The following is a 16,466-nucleotide window of genomic DNA, read 5'->3' as shown; positions in this document are numbered from 1 at the left end:
GTACATACATGCATTACACATGCAAGAAGACGTGAGAGGGCTACCTTTAGGAGTTTTCTCCTTCTGTGTGGGTCCTGGGGGTTGAACTCAGGTCATCAGGTTTGGCATCTGATGACTTTGCCCACTGAGCCTTCTCACTGGCCCCTTCTTATGGATCTTGATTAATACAAACTTTAATCCCATAAATAATCAGGTAACTTCTTACTATATATTTTATTCATAAGGAAATGGAGGCTTGGTAGAGTAAAACAACTTGTCTAAGCCCACATACGCCTTCCTCTGGTAGATCCTGTTTCAAAGTCTGAGTTAACAGATTTTTAACTTTAATTTTTTTTAGATGTGATTTCACTATGTAGACCAGGCTGGCCTTGAACTCACAGAGATCCGCCTGCCTCAGCCTCCCGAGTGCTGGTGACTCCTGAGGGTGTGCGCTTTTGAAGAATGCTGCGGTGCCCTTCTTATTACATCACTTCAAAGGTTCACAGTATTCCTGACCCATACTGATCAGTCTTTTTTTTTTTTTAAATATTTATTTATTTATTATGTATACAATATTCTGTCTGTATGCCTGAAGGCCAGAAGAGGACGCCAGACCTCTTTACAGATGGCTGTGAGCCACCATGTGGTTGCTGGGATTTGAACTCATGACCTTTGGAAGAGCAGGCAATGCTCTTAACCACTGAGCCATCTCTCCAGCCCCCCATACTGATCAGTCTTGATCACTTGGTCCAGGCAGTACAGGTTTATCTACTATAAATCACCCCCTTTCCAAATTTCATTAGAGGCCAGTTACTAAATCCTCTTCCTGAACTTTTGATCTCTGCTTAATTATGGAGCTGTGTGGTTTTGTTTTGATTTGTTCTGTTTGTTTGTTTCGAGACAGGGTTTCTCTGTTTAACAACCCTAGCTGTCCTGAAGCTAGCTTTTTTTTTTTTTTTAAAAAAAAAAAGAAGGTTTATTTATTTATGCATATGAGTGCTCTATCTGCATGTATGCCTGCAGGCCAGAAGAGGGCATCAGATCGCACTATAGATGGTTGTGAGCCACCATGTGGTTGCTGGGAATTAAACTCAGGTCCTCTGGAAGAGCAGCCAGCGCTCTTAACCGCTAAACCATCTCTCCAGCCAAGGAACTAGCTCTTGTTGACCAGGCTGACTTGAACTTAGAGAGATCTGCCTGCCTCTGCCTCCCGAGTGCTGTGATTAAAGGTGTGCACCACCACCGCCTGCCTCGGAGCTGTGTGTTTTTACAGATTCTTACCTAACATAAAAGAACATTTGTACAGATGGCCAGGCTGAAAATTATAAACTTAAGCTATATGACTGATGTTGGAAAATAAGTGGTATGAATTGCTTATTTTTATTACATTTACTCATTGGGGATTTTTTTTAACATGTGTTTGTGGTGTATGTGGTGAGATTGGGGGATGCACATGCTACAGCACTCACATGAAGGGCAGAGGGCAGCTTACAGAAGTTGGTTCTCCCTCTCCATTCTGTGGGTACTTGGGATGGAACTTTAACAGGTGCTTTCGCCCAGAGCCATCTTGCTGGCCCATGAATCGCTTCTTAAAGAATTACCTGTTGTTCTGTCTTTGCTTTACACCTTGTTTAAATTTAGAATATGGCCCTGTCTGTCTGTCCAATTGTCTTTCTATTTTGTGCCGTTTGTTTTCCTTAATAGGAGATCTGCATTTCAGGGTCAGCTAGAGAAAGTACAGTCTCATAGTTACTGATTTAGCAATGGCTTCTTTCCAATGGCCACATCTCCAGGTATACAGGCCAGCCACAATAGCTGGGATTCTGCACATATGGCTTACAGAACTGTTTCCAGTTTTCATGGTACTTCTCTTTTCTGCGGCCAGAGATGAGATTTGTGTGTGTGTGTGTGCGCACATGTGTAGTTTTTCGAGACAGGGTTTCTTTGTGTAACAACCATGGTTGTCCTGAAACTCATTTTTTTTAATTGAGAAAAGGAAAAAAAAGTTTCAGCCTCCTCCCAGCCTCCCATTTCCCTCCCCCTCCTCCCACCCTTCTTCCCCTCCCCCCACTCCTCTCCCCCTCCCTCTCCAGTCCAAAGAGCAGTCAGGGTTCCCTGCCCTTTGGAAAGTCCAAGGTCCTGCCCCCTCCGTCCATGTCTAGGAAGGTGAACATCCAAACTGGCTAGGCTCCCACAAAGCCAGAACATGAAGTAGGATCAAAATCCCGTGCCATTGTCCTTGGCTTCTCATCATCCCTCCTTGCTCGCCATGTTCAGAGAGTCTGGTTTTATCCCATGCTTTTTCAGTCATAGTCCAGCTGGCCTTGGTGAGCTCCCAATAGATCAGCCCCACTGTCTCAGTGGGTGGGTGCACCCCTCGTGGTCCTGACTTCCTTGCTCATCTTCTCCCTCCTTCCGCTTCTCATTGGGACCTTGGGAGCTCAGTCCAGTGCTCCAGTGTGGGTCTCTGTCTCTATCTCCATCCATCACCAGATGAAGGTTCTATGGTGATATGCAAGATATTTGTCAGTATTGCTATAGGATAGGGTCATTTCAGGTTCCCTATCCTCAGCTTCCCAAGGAACTAACTGGGGACATTGCCTTGGGCTCCTGGGAGCCACTCTAGGTTCAAGTCTCTTGCCAACCCTAAGGTGGCTCCCTTAACTAAGAATTGTGCTTCCGTGCTCCCCTATCCAACCTTCCTATATCCCAATCATCCTGTTTCCCCAAGTTCCCCCCATCCTCCCCTTCTCACTTTTCTCTCCCCATCTCCCCTTACCCCCATCCCACCCCACTCCCAAGATCCCAATTTTCTCCCCAGCAATTTTGTCTACTTCCCATAGCCAAGAGGATAACTATATGTTTTTCCTTGGGTTCACCTTCTTATTTAGCTTCTTTAGGTTCACCAATTGTAGACTCCGTGACCCTTATTTATGGCTAGAAACCAATTATGAGTGAGTACATCCTATGTTCATCTTTTTGGGTCTGGGTTACCTCACTCAGGATAGTGTTTTCTATTTCCACCCATTTGCATGAAAAATTCAAGAAGTCATTGTTTTTTACCGCAGCGTAGTACTCTAATGTGTATATATTCCACACTTTCTTCATCCATTCTTCCATTGAAGGACATCTAGGTTGTTTCCAGGTTCTGGCTATTACAAATAATACTGCTATCATTTTGTAGACCAAGCTGGCCTCCAACTCACAGAGATCTCTGCCTCTGCCTCCTGAGTGCTGGAATTAAAGACGAGCATCATCATGCCCAGCCAGAATATCTTGTCTCCCAGGATATTGGTAGACTCAATGACTCTTATGTTTCTGGGCTCTCAAGTCAGTAGCTTTAAAGTTGACTATTTCAGTGGGACACAGAAGGACAACTTGGAGTTTCTCAATTGGAAGACTGTTTTAGGGGTTTGATTGTTTGTGATTTTGAAATGGAGATGAAGAATATTTTGCTTTCACTGCCTTTGTTAGTAATTGGGCAAAACCAAATGTCTCTGTTTTTAAAAATCTGGAAAACTAACACTTTCAAATGTTTCTTTAGGGAAAAGTGTGTGTGTGTGTGTGCGCGTGTGCGTGCTTATATGTAGTATTTTAAAATCCTATCTCAGATGGCCCTGGCGTTTGCCTCTCGGAGTATATGCTTCATGTTGTGTCAGGCATTTCAGAACTGCCTCTTTGAAAGTAGTTCTTTGTTTGTGAGCTGTGTTACTAGGAGAGTCAGGAAGTGTGTTTGGAGGAAGGGTAGCCTGTCTGAAAGAAGTGGTTCTGACCATTAGCCATCATCTACCAGTCACTGGAAGGAAGAGGCGACTATGTCTGCTGTTAGCATTTTGTCTCCACCTAAAATTAGTTGGCCTTAGTCAAGAAACCTTTGTAAGTAAAAGCAGCCCGTCTTCTATAGGGCAGGCTTTCAGAGTGGTAGTGCGACCGGGTGGTGCTTTAGTCTTCTGAGAAGGGAGGTGTCTTCTGAGAAGAGTCAGTGCTCTGTTTGTCATAAGTTCACAGAGCTGTATAGAGTCAGACTGGTGCTGAGTCAAAATCCAGACCCTAATAAGAAAGAGAAATCTCACCTGGATGTCATCATACAACATGAGTGTGATTTTGTTTGCCTTGCTCTGAGATAGGCTGTTTCCACATTCTTGTTACCTGTTAATGTTAACAGAGAATTGCTTAACTGGATAATTGTCTAATTAAACATTTTGGAAAAAGTCAACATTAGGTGCGATGTCATATAGCTGTGACATTGATCCTGTGTGCTTATTGCCGGGAAACCCTATGGAGTAGTAAGTGGGTGAACAGGGGGTGCTTTCTGGGGTGAGTTTCTTTGGTAGCTAAATCCAAACACAGCACTTTTGGGTACAGAGTAGTCCTGTGACGGACCCTGGTAGTTTTGAGTGGAAAGGAAGTGTTTGCATTTTCTTGGTTTTGTGACTACATCTTCCTGAACTGCTGTAAAGACTAGCTGAAAGTACGGGAGAAATGAGTTTATTGCAGTTGAAACAGAACACCTTATTCTGATCTACAGCAGGCATGATGGTCTGTCTCAGGGATATGTCTGGTTAAATAGGCAAATCCATGTGCACATCACAGTTTTCAAGTGTAGCCTAAACTGTTCTCCGCTGAAACCAATGGAGGAAAAGTCTAAAGCATCACCTGCCTAAAGTAGTCATTGGGAAGCTTTGGGGGCATCTGTAGCTGAGAGATTAGAAGTAGAGAAAGCAGAGGAAAATCAGGCATCAAATTAAAGTGGGCCATTATTTTAAATATTTATTTAATTAATTTATCAAATGATAGTATACTATAAGGGGCAGAGCACAGTAACAAACATACTGCTGCCCTTTTTCCCCCAGATAGATTTGATATAGCCCAGGTTGGTCTTCTTCTTCTTCTTCTTTTTTTTTTTTTCGAGACAAGGTTTTTCTGTAGCTTTGGAGCCTGTTCTTGAACTAGCTCTTGTAGACCAGGCTGGTCTTGAACTCACAGTGCTGAGATTAAAGGCAAGCGCCACCACTGCCCACGCCCAGGTTGGTTTTAAGTTTACTGTGTAGCCTTGAAGTCCTGATCCTCCTTCCTCCACCTCCCAATGCTGGGATTTCAGGGGTATACTACCAACCTGGGCTGTAGCATATTGGTTTTGTTTATTTTCTTGCTTGTTTCTGAAACAGGGTATGTAGCTTTGACTATCCTGGAACTCACTGTGTAGACCAGGCTAGCCTGAACTCAAAGAAATCCGCCTGGGCTTCTGCCTCCCAGGTTCTGGGATTAAAGGAATGTGCATATGCTTGTGTGTTTTAATGCCGATTCCAGGTAATGTGCTGTTTACCACTACAGAATCCCTTAAACTTTTCTGTATGTTTGGAAGTGTTATTATACCAAGTTTGGAGGAGGAATATAATATTGACACTTGATTAAGAAGGATGTTAGTGAGGAAAGTGGGGAAATTTGAAGATTTGTAGATGATTTAATAGCTTTCTGACTTTAATAACTTCTATCCCATAAGATGTTAACATTATGGGACTGGAGAGACAGCTCAGTGGTTAAGAGCGCCTCTTCTAGAGGGTCAGGGTTCAAGTCCCAGCACCCACCTGGAAGCTCACAAGTGTCTGTAACTCCAGTTCTGGGGATCTAACATCCTCACACAGACGTACATGCAGGCAAAAATACCAGAACACCTTAAAAAACAAAGTTTTAAAAAATAATGAAAAAGCAGGTGTATGGTGGGTACACACATTTAATCCCAGCACTTGGGAGGCAGAGGCAGCCAGATCTCGGTGAGTTGGAAGCCAGCCTGATCTACAGAGGGAGTTCCAGGACAACTGGGGCTACACAGAGACACCCTGTCTCAAAACACCAACCCCCCAAAAACAGAAGACAATGAAGTTGAGGCTACATGGTAGGTGGACCTCTGAATTCCAGGCCAGCCTCGTCTACACAGTGAGTCCCAGACTCGTCAGAGCTACATAAGGAAAAATAATAATAAAATACGTTGACCTAGTAGGAAATATGCATCATTAAGTGAAAAAAGGCAAAGTGTAAATGGTATGATCCTATTTTTGCAAGCATTTTGAAGAATAAACTCAGGGCTGGAGAGATGGCTTAGTGATTCTTACAAGAGGACACAGGTTCTATTGCCAACATCTACGGGCAGCTTACAACTGTCTGTAACTCCAGTTTTTTGGGGGGTTCAAAGCCTTCTTCTGGGGGCTGGAGAGATGGCTCAGTGGTCAAGAGCATTGACTGCTCTTCCAGAGGATTTGGATTTGACTCTCAGCACCCACATGGTGGCTGAAACCAGCTGTAACTCCAACTCCAGGGGATCTGATGCCCTTTAGGGTCTTTGTGGGCACCAGGCACACATGTTATGCACAGACATACATACAGTCAAAACACCAAAAAACACTTTTTTTTTGTTTGTTTGTTTTTCGAGACAGGGTTTCTCTGTGGCTTTGGAGCCTGTCCTGGAACTAGCTCTGTAGACCAGGCTGGTCTCGAACTCACAGAGATCCGCCTGCCTCTGCCTCCTGAGTGCTGGGATAGGTTCCAAAGCTACAAAGAAACCCTGTCTTGAAAAACAAAAAGCAAAAGCCTCTTGTGGCCTCTGCAGGCCCCAGGCATGCATATGGTGCACATACACATCAGAAATAATGGAATAATTTTAAACTAAGAAAAGAAGCCCGAAAGCACAGATGTGAACCAGCCCTGGCTGTGCACTCCTGACCTCACAGCACTCAGGAAGATGAAGCAGGAGGTCTGGGCCTAACCTAGGTGTGTGTTGTGATACGCTTAGGACAGGGTGTGGACAGCTTCTCTGTGTATTGTCTCTTTCCACAGCAGCTACATCTTTTTCTATAAACATTCTTTGCTTTTTTACGTAAGGAAACATTTACTCTAAAAAAAAGTCCCAAGGAAACATTTACTCTAAAAAAAAGTCCCACACAAATGTATCTTAGTCCACAACAAACACAACACGACCCAGAATGTCAGTGTTTGTTCCTCCAGTGTGGCCTCTGACCCGTGTGCTGTGAAATCAGCGTGTAGACCCCCTGTCCCCACCTCAGAGCAGCTGCATGAGAACGACCCTTGAGAGCTTCAGACAGTGCGTGGGGAAGCACTGCACAGCCTGGCCACTCTGTGCTGCAGCTGCCTGCTCGTAAGCGAGCTCCACATACTTTCTGGCTGGTTCTTCTGTTTGTTTGAGACAGGGTTTCTTTTTTTTTTCTTTTATTTTTAATATTTATTTATTATGTATACAATATTCTGTCTGTGTGTATGCCTGCAGGCCAGAAGAGGGCACCAGACCCCATTACAGATGGTTGTGAGCCTCCATATGGTTGCTGGGAATTGAACTCAGGACCTTTGGAAGAGCTGGCAATGCTCTTAACCTCTGAGCCATCTCTCCAGCCCCGAGACAGGCTTTCTTTGTGTAGTCTTGGTTGTCTTGGCACTCGCTCTGTAGATCAGGCTGGCCTGAAACTCACTGAGATCCACCTGTCTCTGCCCCCCTGATGTGCTGAGTTTAAAGGCGTGTGCACCACTACCCAACTCCTACTGCCTAATCTTGACCCCTTCCTTTATTTCTAGGGTTGTTCAAAGTGTTGATTCTCCTTTTTTCTTTCTTTTTCTGTTAATTGATTTTGTTTTTCTAGACAAGGTTTCTTTGTGTATCCCTAGCTGCCCTGGAATTCACTCTGTAGACCAGACTGGACTAATGGAGATCCACCTGCCTCTCCTCCCAAGTGCCGGGATTGAAGGTGTGTGCCACCACTGCCTTGCCTTTCTTCTTTTAGACACTAGGAATTTAACTGAATTTTTTTTTCAAGACAGGGTTTCTCTGTGTAGCCCTGACTGTCCTGGAACTCACTGTAAATACCAGGCTGGCCTGGAACTCACAGAGATCTCCCTGCCCCTGCCTCCCAAGTGTGCCACCACCACCCAGCGCTGAACTAAAATTCTTTAAGTTTTAACTAGAATACAAACTTATTCAACCATTTATGCTTTTATTATGTTTTTAGATTTATTTGTTTTTGTTATCTTATGTGTGTGTTTTGTCTGCATGTGTGCATGTGCACCATGGGTGTCAGAAGAACATGTTGGATTCCCTGAGACTAGACCCAATGTGGGTGCTGGGAACTGAACCCACGTTGCATTCGAGAGGAACAAGTACGCTTAACTGCTGAGCCAATTCTCCAGTGCCCTCCTTCTAATGATGTTGGCCCCGTCACAGGTGGGCCAACACTATGAATTATCATGGAGAAGGGCAGAACCCTCTGGTCAGTGAGGTCGTCAGAAAGAGACAAACACACCTGCATACTGAGTTTTCTGAGGACCTGCAGGGACAGTGCACAGCTCACACTGTTCATATTGGTGTGTGTGCGAGCAGACCAGCCTCCAAGCGCACAGAAAGTCACGAGCTGCTTGCAAAAACTTTCTACTAGGCCTGTAGAAAAGGCCCAGCTCTGAGAGTTACTTCCACTGGACCAGAGCTCGATTCCTAGCACTGATGTTGGCCGGCTCATGCTGCCTCCTACTCCAGCTCCTGGGGATATTAAACCTTATTCTGGTTGCTCCATATACACACAAATCAAACTTAAAGAAAACTTTATTGGAGTGAATTATCTATTATTATGAATGGATTGTAGCCTTTCTTTGTGAACAACTGGGGTTGCTCAGTACTTTCAAATGGAGTAAAATATTGGTTTCTGGTTTTGTATTTTATTTTGTTTTTGAGTCCACCTTGACCTCAGAATTTTTGTGTAGCTGCGGTTGACCTTGAATTCTGATCCTCCTGCCTCTACCTCCAAAATGCTGCAATTAGAAGCATGTGCCACTGTACACAGCCAGTTCTGTTCTTATCTAACATGTAGTGTGACCATATTTTCTATGACAAAATGATTTTTTATTCAGATTTAAGTAAGGTTAACAAGATATTTGAAATCAACATGATGAAAACAAGATTTGCAGTGTGTGATTATTTACATTTGTACGAAAGCAGACACACTACACACCTGTTCATGTGTAAAATAGGGGCCTAAAATAGCAGTTCCATCTTTGGACACCAGGTGGCACTTTGATGCAAGAAGCATGTACAAGGAAATAACAGCAGAGGGAAAGGCCAAAGAAACTTGCTCTGCAGACACAGGCAGTGGTGCCTTGATTGGCAGGCCCCTGGGTCCACGAAATGAGGTCTCTGGTTGAACCTGAATTATGCTCCGGTGCTGGGTTCACAGTGTTTGGGATTTCAGTCATTCTTAGATTCAGTTTGCTTGACTCATTCCTCTATTGTCTGTCAAGTTCAGTGCTCAAATGTAGTGAGAACGCTGAACAAACAGGCAAATGCTTTGTTCTTTGAAAACAGTTTAGGGGTTGCCAGGTGGTGGCGCACACCTTTAATCCCAGGACTCAGGAGGCAGAGGCAGGTGGATCTCTGAGTTCGAGGCCAGCAAATAAAAACCTTAGGGGAGAATCACCATGACTTAGAAATGTCCATCAGTAGCACACCTTTGTGCATTTGGGGCAAGCTGCTGGTGATGTCTTCCCGCATCTCCGTGGCCAAAATGTCCTTTGCTATCTTGTGCAGTCTCCATTAGCTCTCACAGACAGAGGTTTGACATGCTGTGCTCTAAGAAAACTGTTCTCAGTGGAGACCTCACACGTTCTCGTTAACATGTAGAGGAGAAGCCATTCATGTGTACCCGATGCAGTCTAAGCACAGGGTTTGTTCTAGAGCGTTTGACTTGCCTCCAGAACTGGCATGGAGCTTGTTTGAAGTGGTTTCCCACACACTTGTCGGTTCCAATCATGTTTCTCCTTACTGCTCCTTAGCTCTGGAACCTTCTGAGTCTCAGCTGCTTTTTTTTTTTCTTATGAATCCAAGCCTTGTACACTGAGTTACACACCTAGCCCGGTCTGTTTCTTTGTCTGCCAAACGGGGTGTTAACATTGACATTCTAAAAAAAAAAAAAACAAAAAAACATTGACATTCTTCATTTGTTCAGTCGGCAGCGGAGTTTGAGCTTCTCTTCTGTTCTGGTCTCTTCTCCAGGAGCTCACAGACTGGTGAGAGAAGAGACGTGACTCATTTTAGAAATAGGAAATAAGAGTATATTGACCTAGGACTAGATGGTGGCTATGGCTGAACAACATACATGTGAATATGATTAATTTCCCTGGACTGCGTGCATGGAAGTAGTTAAAATGTAAAGGTCATGTTATGTAGGTATGTATATTTTACCATAAGTTTTTTTAAAAATTGTTTTTGTTTTTTTGAGACAGGGTTTCTTTGTGTATCCCTGGCTATGCTGGAATTTGATTTGTAGATCAGGCTGACTTCGAACTCACAGAACTATGTCTCCCTCTGCCTCCCAAGTGCTGAGATTAAAGGCATGCATCATCACTGCCTGGCATAATTTAAAAAAAAAAAGGTAAAACAGGGATGGTAAAGTTCTGAGTACCTGAGTTCAGTTCCAAGATTATACATAAAAAGGCTGGGCATGGTGGCACATGATCGTGCTCTCAGTGGTGGGAGGTGAAAACATGAGGCTCCCCAAGGCTCACTGACCAACTGACCGCCAAATCAGTGAGCTTCGGGCCAGTGAGAGACCCTGCCTCAAAAAAATGTGGATGACTCCTGAGGAGTAGTAGCTTCTTCCACATGCACAAACACCATACACATCTGCACCTGCACACACGTGAACATATACATACACACAGAAGTGGGGAGTAGTAGATGAAGTCGTCCCTTAGCTTCTTCCGCACGCACAAACACCCATACACATCTGCACAGTGGGGAGGAGAATATGGCACATAGTAGGTACTCAGTTTAATGTTTACTTATATTTTCTTTTTTGTTATGTTGAAAATTATCCACATTTGATCCCACTAGGAGGATTTGGAGTTTTTTGTGTGTTTGTTTGTTTGTTTATTTATTTATTATGTATAGTGTTCTGCCTGCATATATGCCCGCAGGCCAGAAGAGGGCACCAGATCTCATTACAGATGGTTGTGAGCCACTATGTGGTTGTTGGGAATTGAACTCAGGACCTCTGGATGGAAGACCAACCTGTTCTCTTAACCAATGAACCATCTCTCCAACCCCAAGGATTTGTTTTTACCAAGTTTTCTGCTTAAAAAGCTAGATGGTGGTGGTGCACTCCTTTAATCCCAGCACTTGGGAGGCAGAGGCAGACAGATCTCTGTGAGTTAGAGGCCAGCCTGGTCTACAGAGTTAGTTCCAAGACAGCTAGGGCTGTTACACAGATAAACCCTGGCTTCAAAAACCAATCAATCAATCAATCAATAAATAAATAAATAAAATTACTACATAAAACTGGGCAGTGGTAGTGCATGCTTTAAATCCCAGCACTCAGAAGGCAGAGGCAAGTAGATCTCTTTAAGTTCAAGTCCAGCCTGGACTACATAGCCCGTTCTAGGACAGACAGGACTACCTAGAGAGACACTGTCTCAAAAAAAAAAAAGGCAAATAAATAAATAAGGGCAGTAAAGCTCTTTATATCAGGGCTTTGGGTTTCTCCAAAAGAGTTTTTAAAAAGGACCCAGTACCTGCACAAATGAAATGATTAACTTTGCTACTCCAGGAAAAAATGTTAATCCCAAAGTCATTTATTTTGGCTTTAGAATGGACTTAGTGCTTTTGTCAGATTCTCCTGCCTAATGACTTTTTACTTAAGCTTATTTAAAATTGTTTTAAATTCCTTTAAATGGCAGCCTAGGAAGTAGGGGGTGAAGAAATGGGCCACAGATGGAAGCTGGACTAGAATTTCCGTCTCCCTGTATTAAAGCCTCCTGTTACGCTCTTCACAGAGCAGTCTGGCAAAATGACTTTTAAAGTCTTAAAAATATGCTTACTCTTTGATCCAGTAATTCCACTCCTAGGAATTTGTCCCAAGGAAGTAATCAAACAAGCATGCAGAATGCAGGGACAAGGGCATCTACAACACACATCAGCAAAGAAGTAAAACCAACTGTTTAAATAAAGTATGCAGCTGTCTGTATGTGGTGCCAATGTTTGCCATGTGCTTATAACAGAGAAGGAGACCTCTAATCATAAACACGGGGAAACAGTGAAGAAGGGGCAGAAATACATTCTGCAAAAGCATTGTTAACTTCAGTATTGTGATAAAATCATGAGTGATCTTGTGCATTTTGTTTTTAAAGCTCTCTGCTTGATCATATAATGCTTTGTCATTAAAAAGCAACTTTCATTAGTAATACACACATAAATACATACATACACATACATACACACACACGCATACACATTTACATACACGCATTCATACACACATACACACATATTCATATACACACATACATACATACACAAATAAACACACACATATTTGCTTGTGTATCAACAAAGTCTTTTGTAGCTGCTTGTGGCACGTGCCTATAATCCCAGCACTTTGAGAGACTGAGAGACAGGAGAATCAGAAGTTTAAGGTTATTCTGGCCTATATGAGACACTGTCTCAAGAAACAGAACAAAACAAATGCTAAAGGCCAGAGAGATTACTCAGCAGGAAAAGGTACCTGCTTCTAACGCTGAATTAGGTCTCTGGGACCTACATGGCTTTGTCAGTTGTCTTCTGACCTCCACATGCTTGTGCTGTGGCAGTGTGCCCCCAACCCTACATAAGTTACAATAAAAGGGGCTGGAGAGATGGCTCAGAGGGTAAGAGCACTGGCTGCTCTTCCAGAGGTTCTGAGTTCAATTCCCAGCAACCACATGGTGGCTCACAACCATCTGTAATAAGACCTTGGTGCCTTCCTTGCCAGCAGTACATTGTATGCTTAATTAATAAATAAATCTTTTAAAAAATAAAATGAATTACACTAAAAATTTAAGCAGTAATAAAAATAAGCACCAATCTTCACTTCTTATTCTTCTGCCTCTACCTCCCTATGTAGGAATTATAGGCATGCTCTATCACATCTAATTGGCTGTTTTAAAACTGTGCTACTCTGTGATCTAGTAGTTCCACTTTCAGACATTTGAGAATGTTTCTTTTCTTTTTCTTTCTTTTTTTGGGGGGGACAGCGTCTCACTATGTTGCCTTGGTTGTCCTGAAACTCACTGTGTGGACCACGCTGGCCTCAAACTCAGAGAAATAGGCTTGCCTCTGTGGGCGCTGGGATTAAAGGCATGCACCACCACTGCCCTGTTTCCTTCCTTCCTTCCTTCCTTCCTTCCTTCCTTCCTTCCTTCCTTCTTTCTTTCTTTCTTTCTTTCTTTCATTTCAAGACAGGATTTCTCTGTGTAGCCCTAATATCCTGGAAGTCACTTTGTAGACCATGCTGACCTTGAACTCACAGAGATCCATCTGCCTCCCAAGTGCTGGGATTAAAGATGTGCGAATGTGTTTTCTTAAGTGTCATAGTCAAATATGTGAATTATCAGAAATCCCATTGACAGCATTGAAAGTCAATTGTACTTTATTTTGATTTAAGTTGTTTTCCCAGTAAAAATAGCCACATTTAGTCAATGTCTGAAGGCATGATTAGAGAGCATAACGTGGCGTCCTGTTTCCTGACGCCAGCACTGTGGAGGGACAGTTGTGGGGCCTGGAGACCCACAATGTACTGTGGAGCTACTGAGACCAGTAGGCATCAGGGACAGTCAGCATCTATGATGGTAGGTAGATAACACCGCCTAGCCTTCTCATAGCTGTCTTTGTGTGTCCCAGCAGAGACAGTCTCTCAGAACACATTACGTCATGGAGCGTGTTGAGAGACCCTTGAACTGTATTGCCTGAAGAACAAGAGTACTGAGAACATTTTGCCATCCCCAGTGAAAGTCTTCTGTTCCCCTTTATCACTGTCTCAGAACTCTGCATCGGAAGGTTCAGATGGGGAAAGAAAATGTGTACAAATGATGAAGCCAGCCCAGCCTCCACCAACCCGCATGCCTCTAGGCTCCTGTCTACACTGCCTTGTGTGATCATCTGAGGGATTTCTCCTTTGGTGTTTGCAAGCCTCTGCCCTGCATACTTGATGGGCTTCTCTTTTATTCTCATTCCCTAAATTCTTAGGATCCTGTGTGTCCTCCCTGAAGGAAAAGAACTTGTAGGTTCTTCTGTCGTTTGAGGTTAAATGGAAAGCTTTTTGTGGTAAACTTGGCCACAGTAAGTCCTTTGTTATTTAGAATTTCAGTAGGGAGTTGGCTTTTTTTTTTCTATTTAGTTCTCCAATAGTTGAACACTAACCCAAATGAGCTTTATGTATATGGGAGGGTGGGAGGTGGAAGCAGATAAATCTTGCTTTTTTGGATATTATATTAAATGCTGGTTTTCCTATTAGCACTGACCTTGGACAAGCTGACTTACTCTGTTAGAGACGCCGCCTCCTCAGTTAGAGTTCGGCTCCTCCTTCTTGCCTCTCTTCACAGTGTTGTTTTTCATTTACCCCAGAGCCCCTTTCCAGTTGGGGACAGTTATGGTCTCTATAAATACACTGCTTCTCCCACTCTGTGTCTGACAGTTTCCTTACGCTGCTCCACCTCCCCAAGAACCTGTGAAGACTCTTAGAAGCCTGATCAACATCCGAAAGGACACGCTGAGGCTTGTCAAGTAAGTTCTTGAGGGCTCAGACCAGGTCCCAAGTGCCCTTCTGCTCGTGGGGCAACAGACGCTCTATGGGAGTCAAAGAGCAGCTTCTGCCAGGGCCCACAGCCTTCTGCCTGTGTCTGAAGGATGCCAGCTGCCAGGCGCTGCTGAGGCATGGGCCCTAAGATAAGGCCTTGTCGTGTTTGTGTAATTTGAAACGTGGGCACCGTTCTGTACAGAAAGAACGTTCACCTGCCCAGGCATTTTAAATATTATCTGTATTCTGTGGATCTAAAACAAAGGGAAAAGAACTGTTATTAAAGGAAGGGCTGAAGTTTGCAGATACCCTAACAAGCTATGGAGTAGTGAGGTGTTCAAGTTAGGATATAAAATCCTACTTTAAGTTGGTCATGGTGACATGTACCCAGGAGGTAGAGGCAGAATAGTGTTGAGGCCAGCCTGGGCTCTGCTGCAGGACACTATTGGGGGGTGACAAGCTAAGTGGACCCCTATGCATCTGGATGTCTGTAGGCGCACTGTAGGTTGTCAGGGAGTTTGGGTTGAAATTCAGGATAAGTATCTGAAAAACCAAAGGACTAAAAAGGCCAATGAGTCCTCCCTTCGGGGAGTTAGGCAGGAAAAGAAGGCCAACCGTAGCTTCCTCTGTGTCAAGCTGTAAATAGCCTTTGTGAAATCACAGCAACACAGTTAGGTGCTGTGCTAATAGGGTTGTGACTTCCCTGCAGTGTGGAGATGTCAGAGCTCTGCATGGGTCAGAGGGAGGAAGGAGACAAACTATGTCAGCAGTAGAAAGTCAGTAGGCGGTGCCTAAAGACTGACAAGACTCAACAACAGGGACAGTGGTGGCACACACCTTTAACCCCAGCACTTGGGAGGCAGAGGCAGGTGGATCTTTGTAAGTTAGTGCCAACCTGGTCTACAGAGTGAGTTTCAGGACAGGCTCTAAAGCTGCAGAGAAATCCTTCTTGAAAAAAAAAAAAGAACCTTAAGAAAAAGATCTAGAAAAAAATCGTATTGAGTGAGGTAACCCAGACCCAGAAAGACAAATATAATATGTACTCACTCATAAATGACTTCCTACAGTCCACAACCCCAGAGAACCTAGACAGCGAAGAGGACCCTAAGAGAGACATACATGGATCTACATAGGATGGAGGAAAAGACAAGGTCTCCTGAGTAAATTCAGAGTATGGTGGTCACTGGAGAGTGTGGGAGGGGAGAGGGGCGAAAGGGAGGGAGCAGATAAAGACAATAAAAACAAGACTCAGCAACAGAGCATGCTGTTCAGACGTGGGGCTAAGTGCATGCCGCACTTGCAATGTAGAGGAGGAGAGGAAGGGAGGGGCCTGCTGGTCTCCAACAGCCTGTGGGAACTCAGGCGTGATTAGTGATCGTCACTAAAGTGAAAAGTGATAAAATGAGAGGCACACGCACTCACACAGGCCGTTTATTCCCCACAGACGGCAGGACCTAGTGAATAGTCTAAATGTCCAACAGACAACACAGTAATAGCTACAGCAAAAATACAAATATGTCATTCCAAACAGCCAGGTATGCAGTGTTGTTTTAGGGGGTTAAAGAAAAGTAAGGTTAGTTTGTTTGTTTTGTTTTCTAGGTAGGGTTTCTCTGTATAGCCTTTGCTGTCCTGGAACTCGCTCTGTAGTCCAGGTAGGCATCGAAATCACAGAGATCTGCCTACCTCAGCTTCCTGAGTGCTAGGATTAAAGATATGCACCACCACCTTCCTGCCACCCAGAATATTCTTTTTTATTTATTTTGGCGTTTTGCCTGAATGTATGCCTGTGTGAGGGTGCCAGATCCCCTGGAGTTGGATTACAAACAAGTGTAAACTGCCATGTGGGGTGCTGGGAATCAAACCTGGGCCTTCTGAAAGAGCAGCCAG

The 16,466-nt window shown here is 43.9% G+C and overlaps 1 protein-coding gene across 3 annotated transcripts in view; it reads left to right on the top strand.

Moving 5' to 3' along the window:
* The window catches only part of Rnf157 (ring finger protein 157), a 72,527-nt gene that overhangs the window by 29,655 nt on the left and 26,406 nt on the right, over window positions 1-16,466 (top strand). For all 3 annotated transcript variants that reach the window (XM_075990149.1, XM_075990147.1, XM_075990148.1), the window contains exon 3: window positions 14,478-14,566. In XM_075990149.1, coding sequence (XP_075846264.1) covers window positions 14,478-14,566 — 89 coding nt within the window. The remainder of the gene's footprint in view (window positions 1-14,477; window positions 14,567-16,466) is intronic.

Source organism: Microtus pennsylvanicus, chromosome 11 (assembly GCF_037038515.1).
Source record: "Microtus pennsylvanicus isolate mMicPen1 chromosome 11, mMicPen1.hap1, whole genome shotgun sequence".
Taxonomy (NCBI): domain Eukaryota; kingdom Metazoa; phylum Chordata; class Mammalia; order Rodentia; family Cricetidae; genus Microtus; species Microtus pennsylvanicus.
Note: the sequence above shows the minus strand (reverse complement) of the source record. Positions and strands in the feature narration are given on the sequence as shown.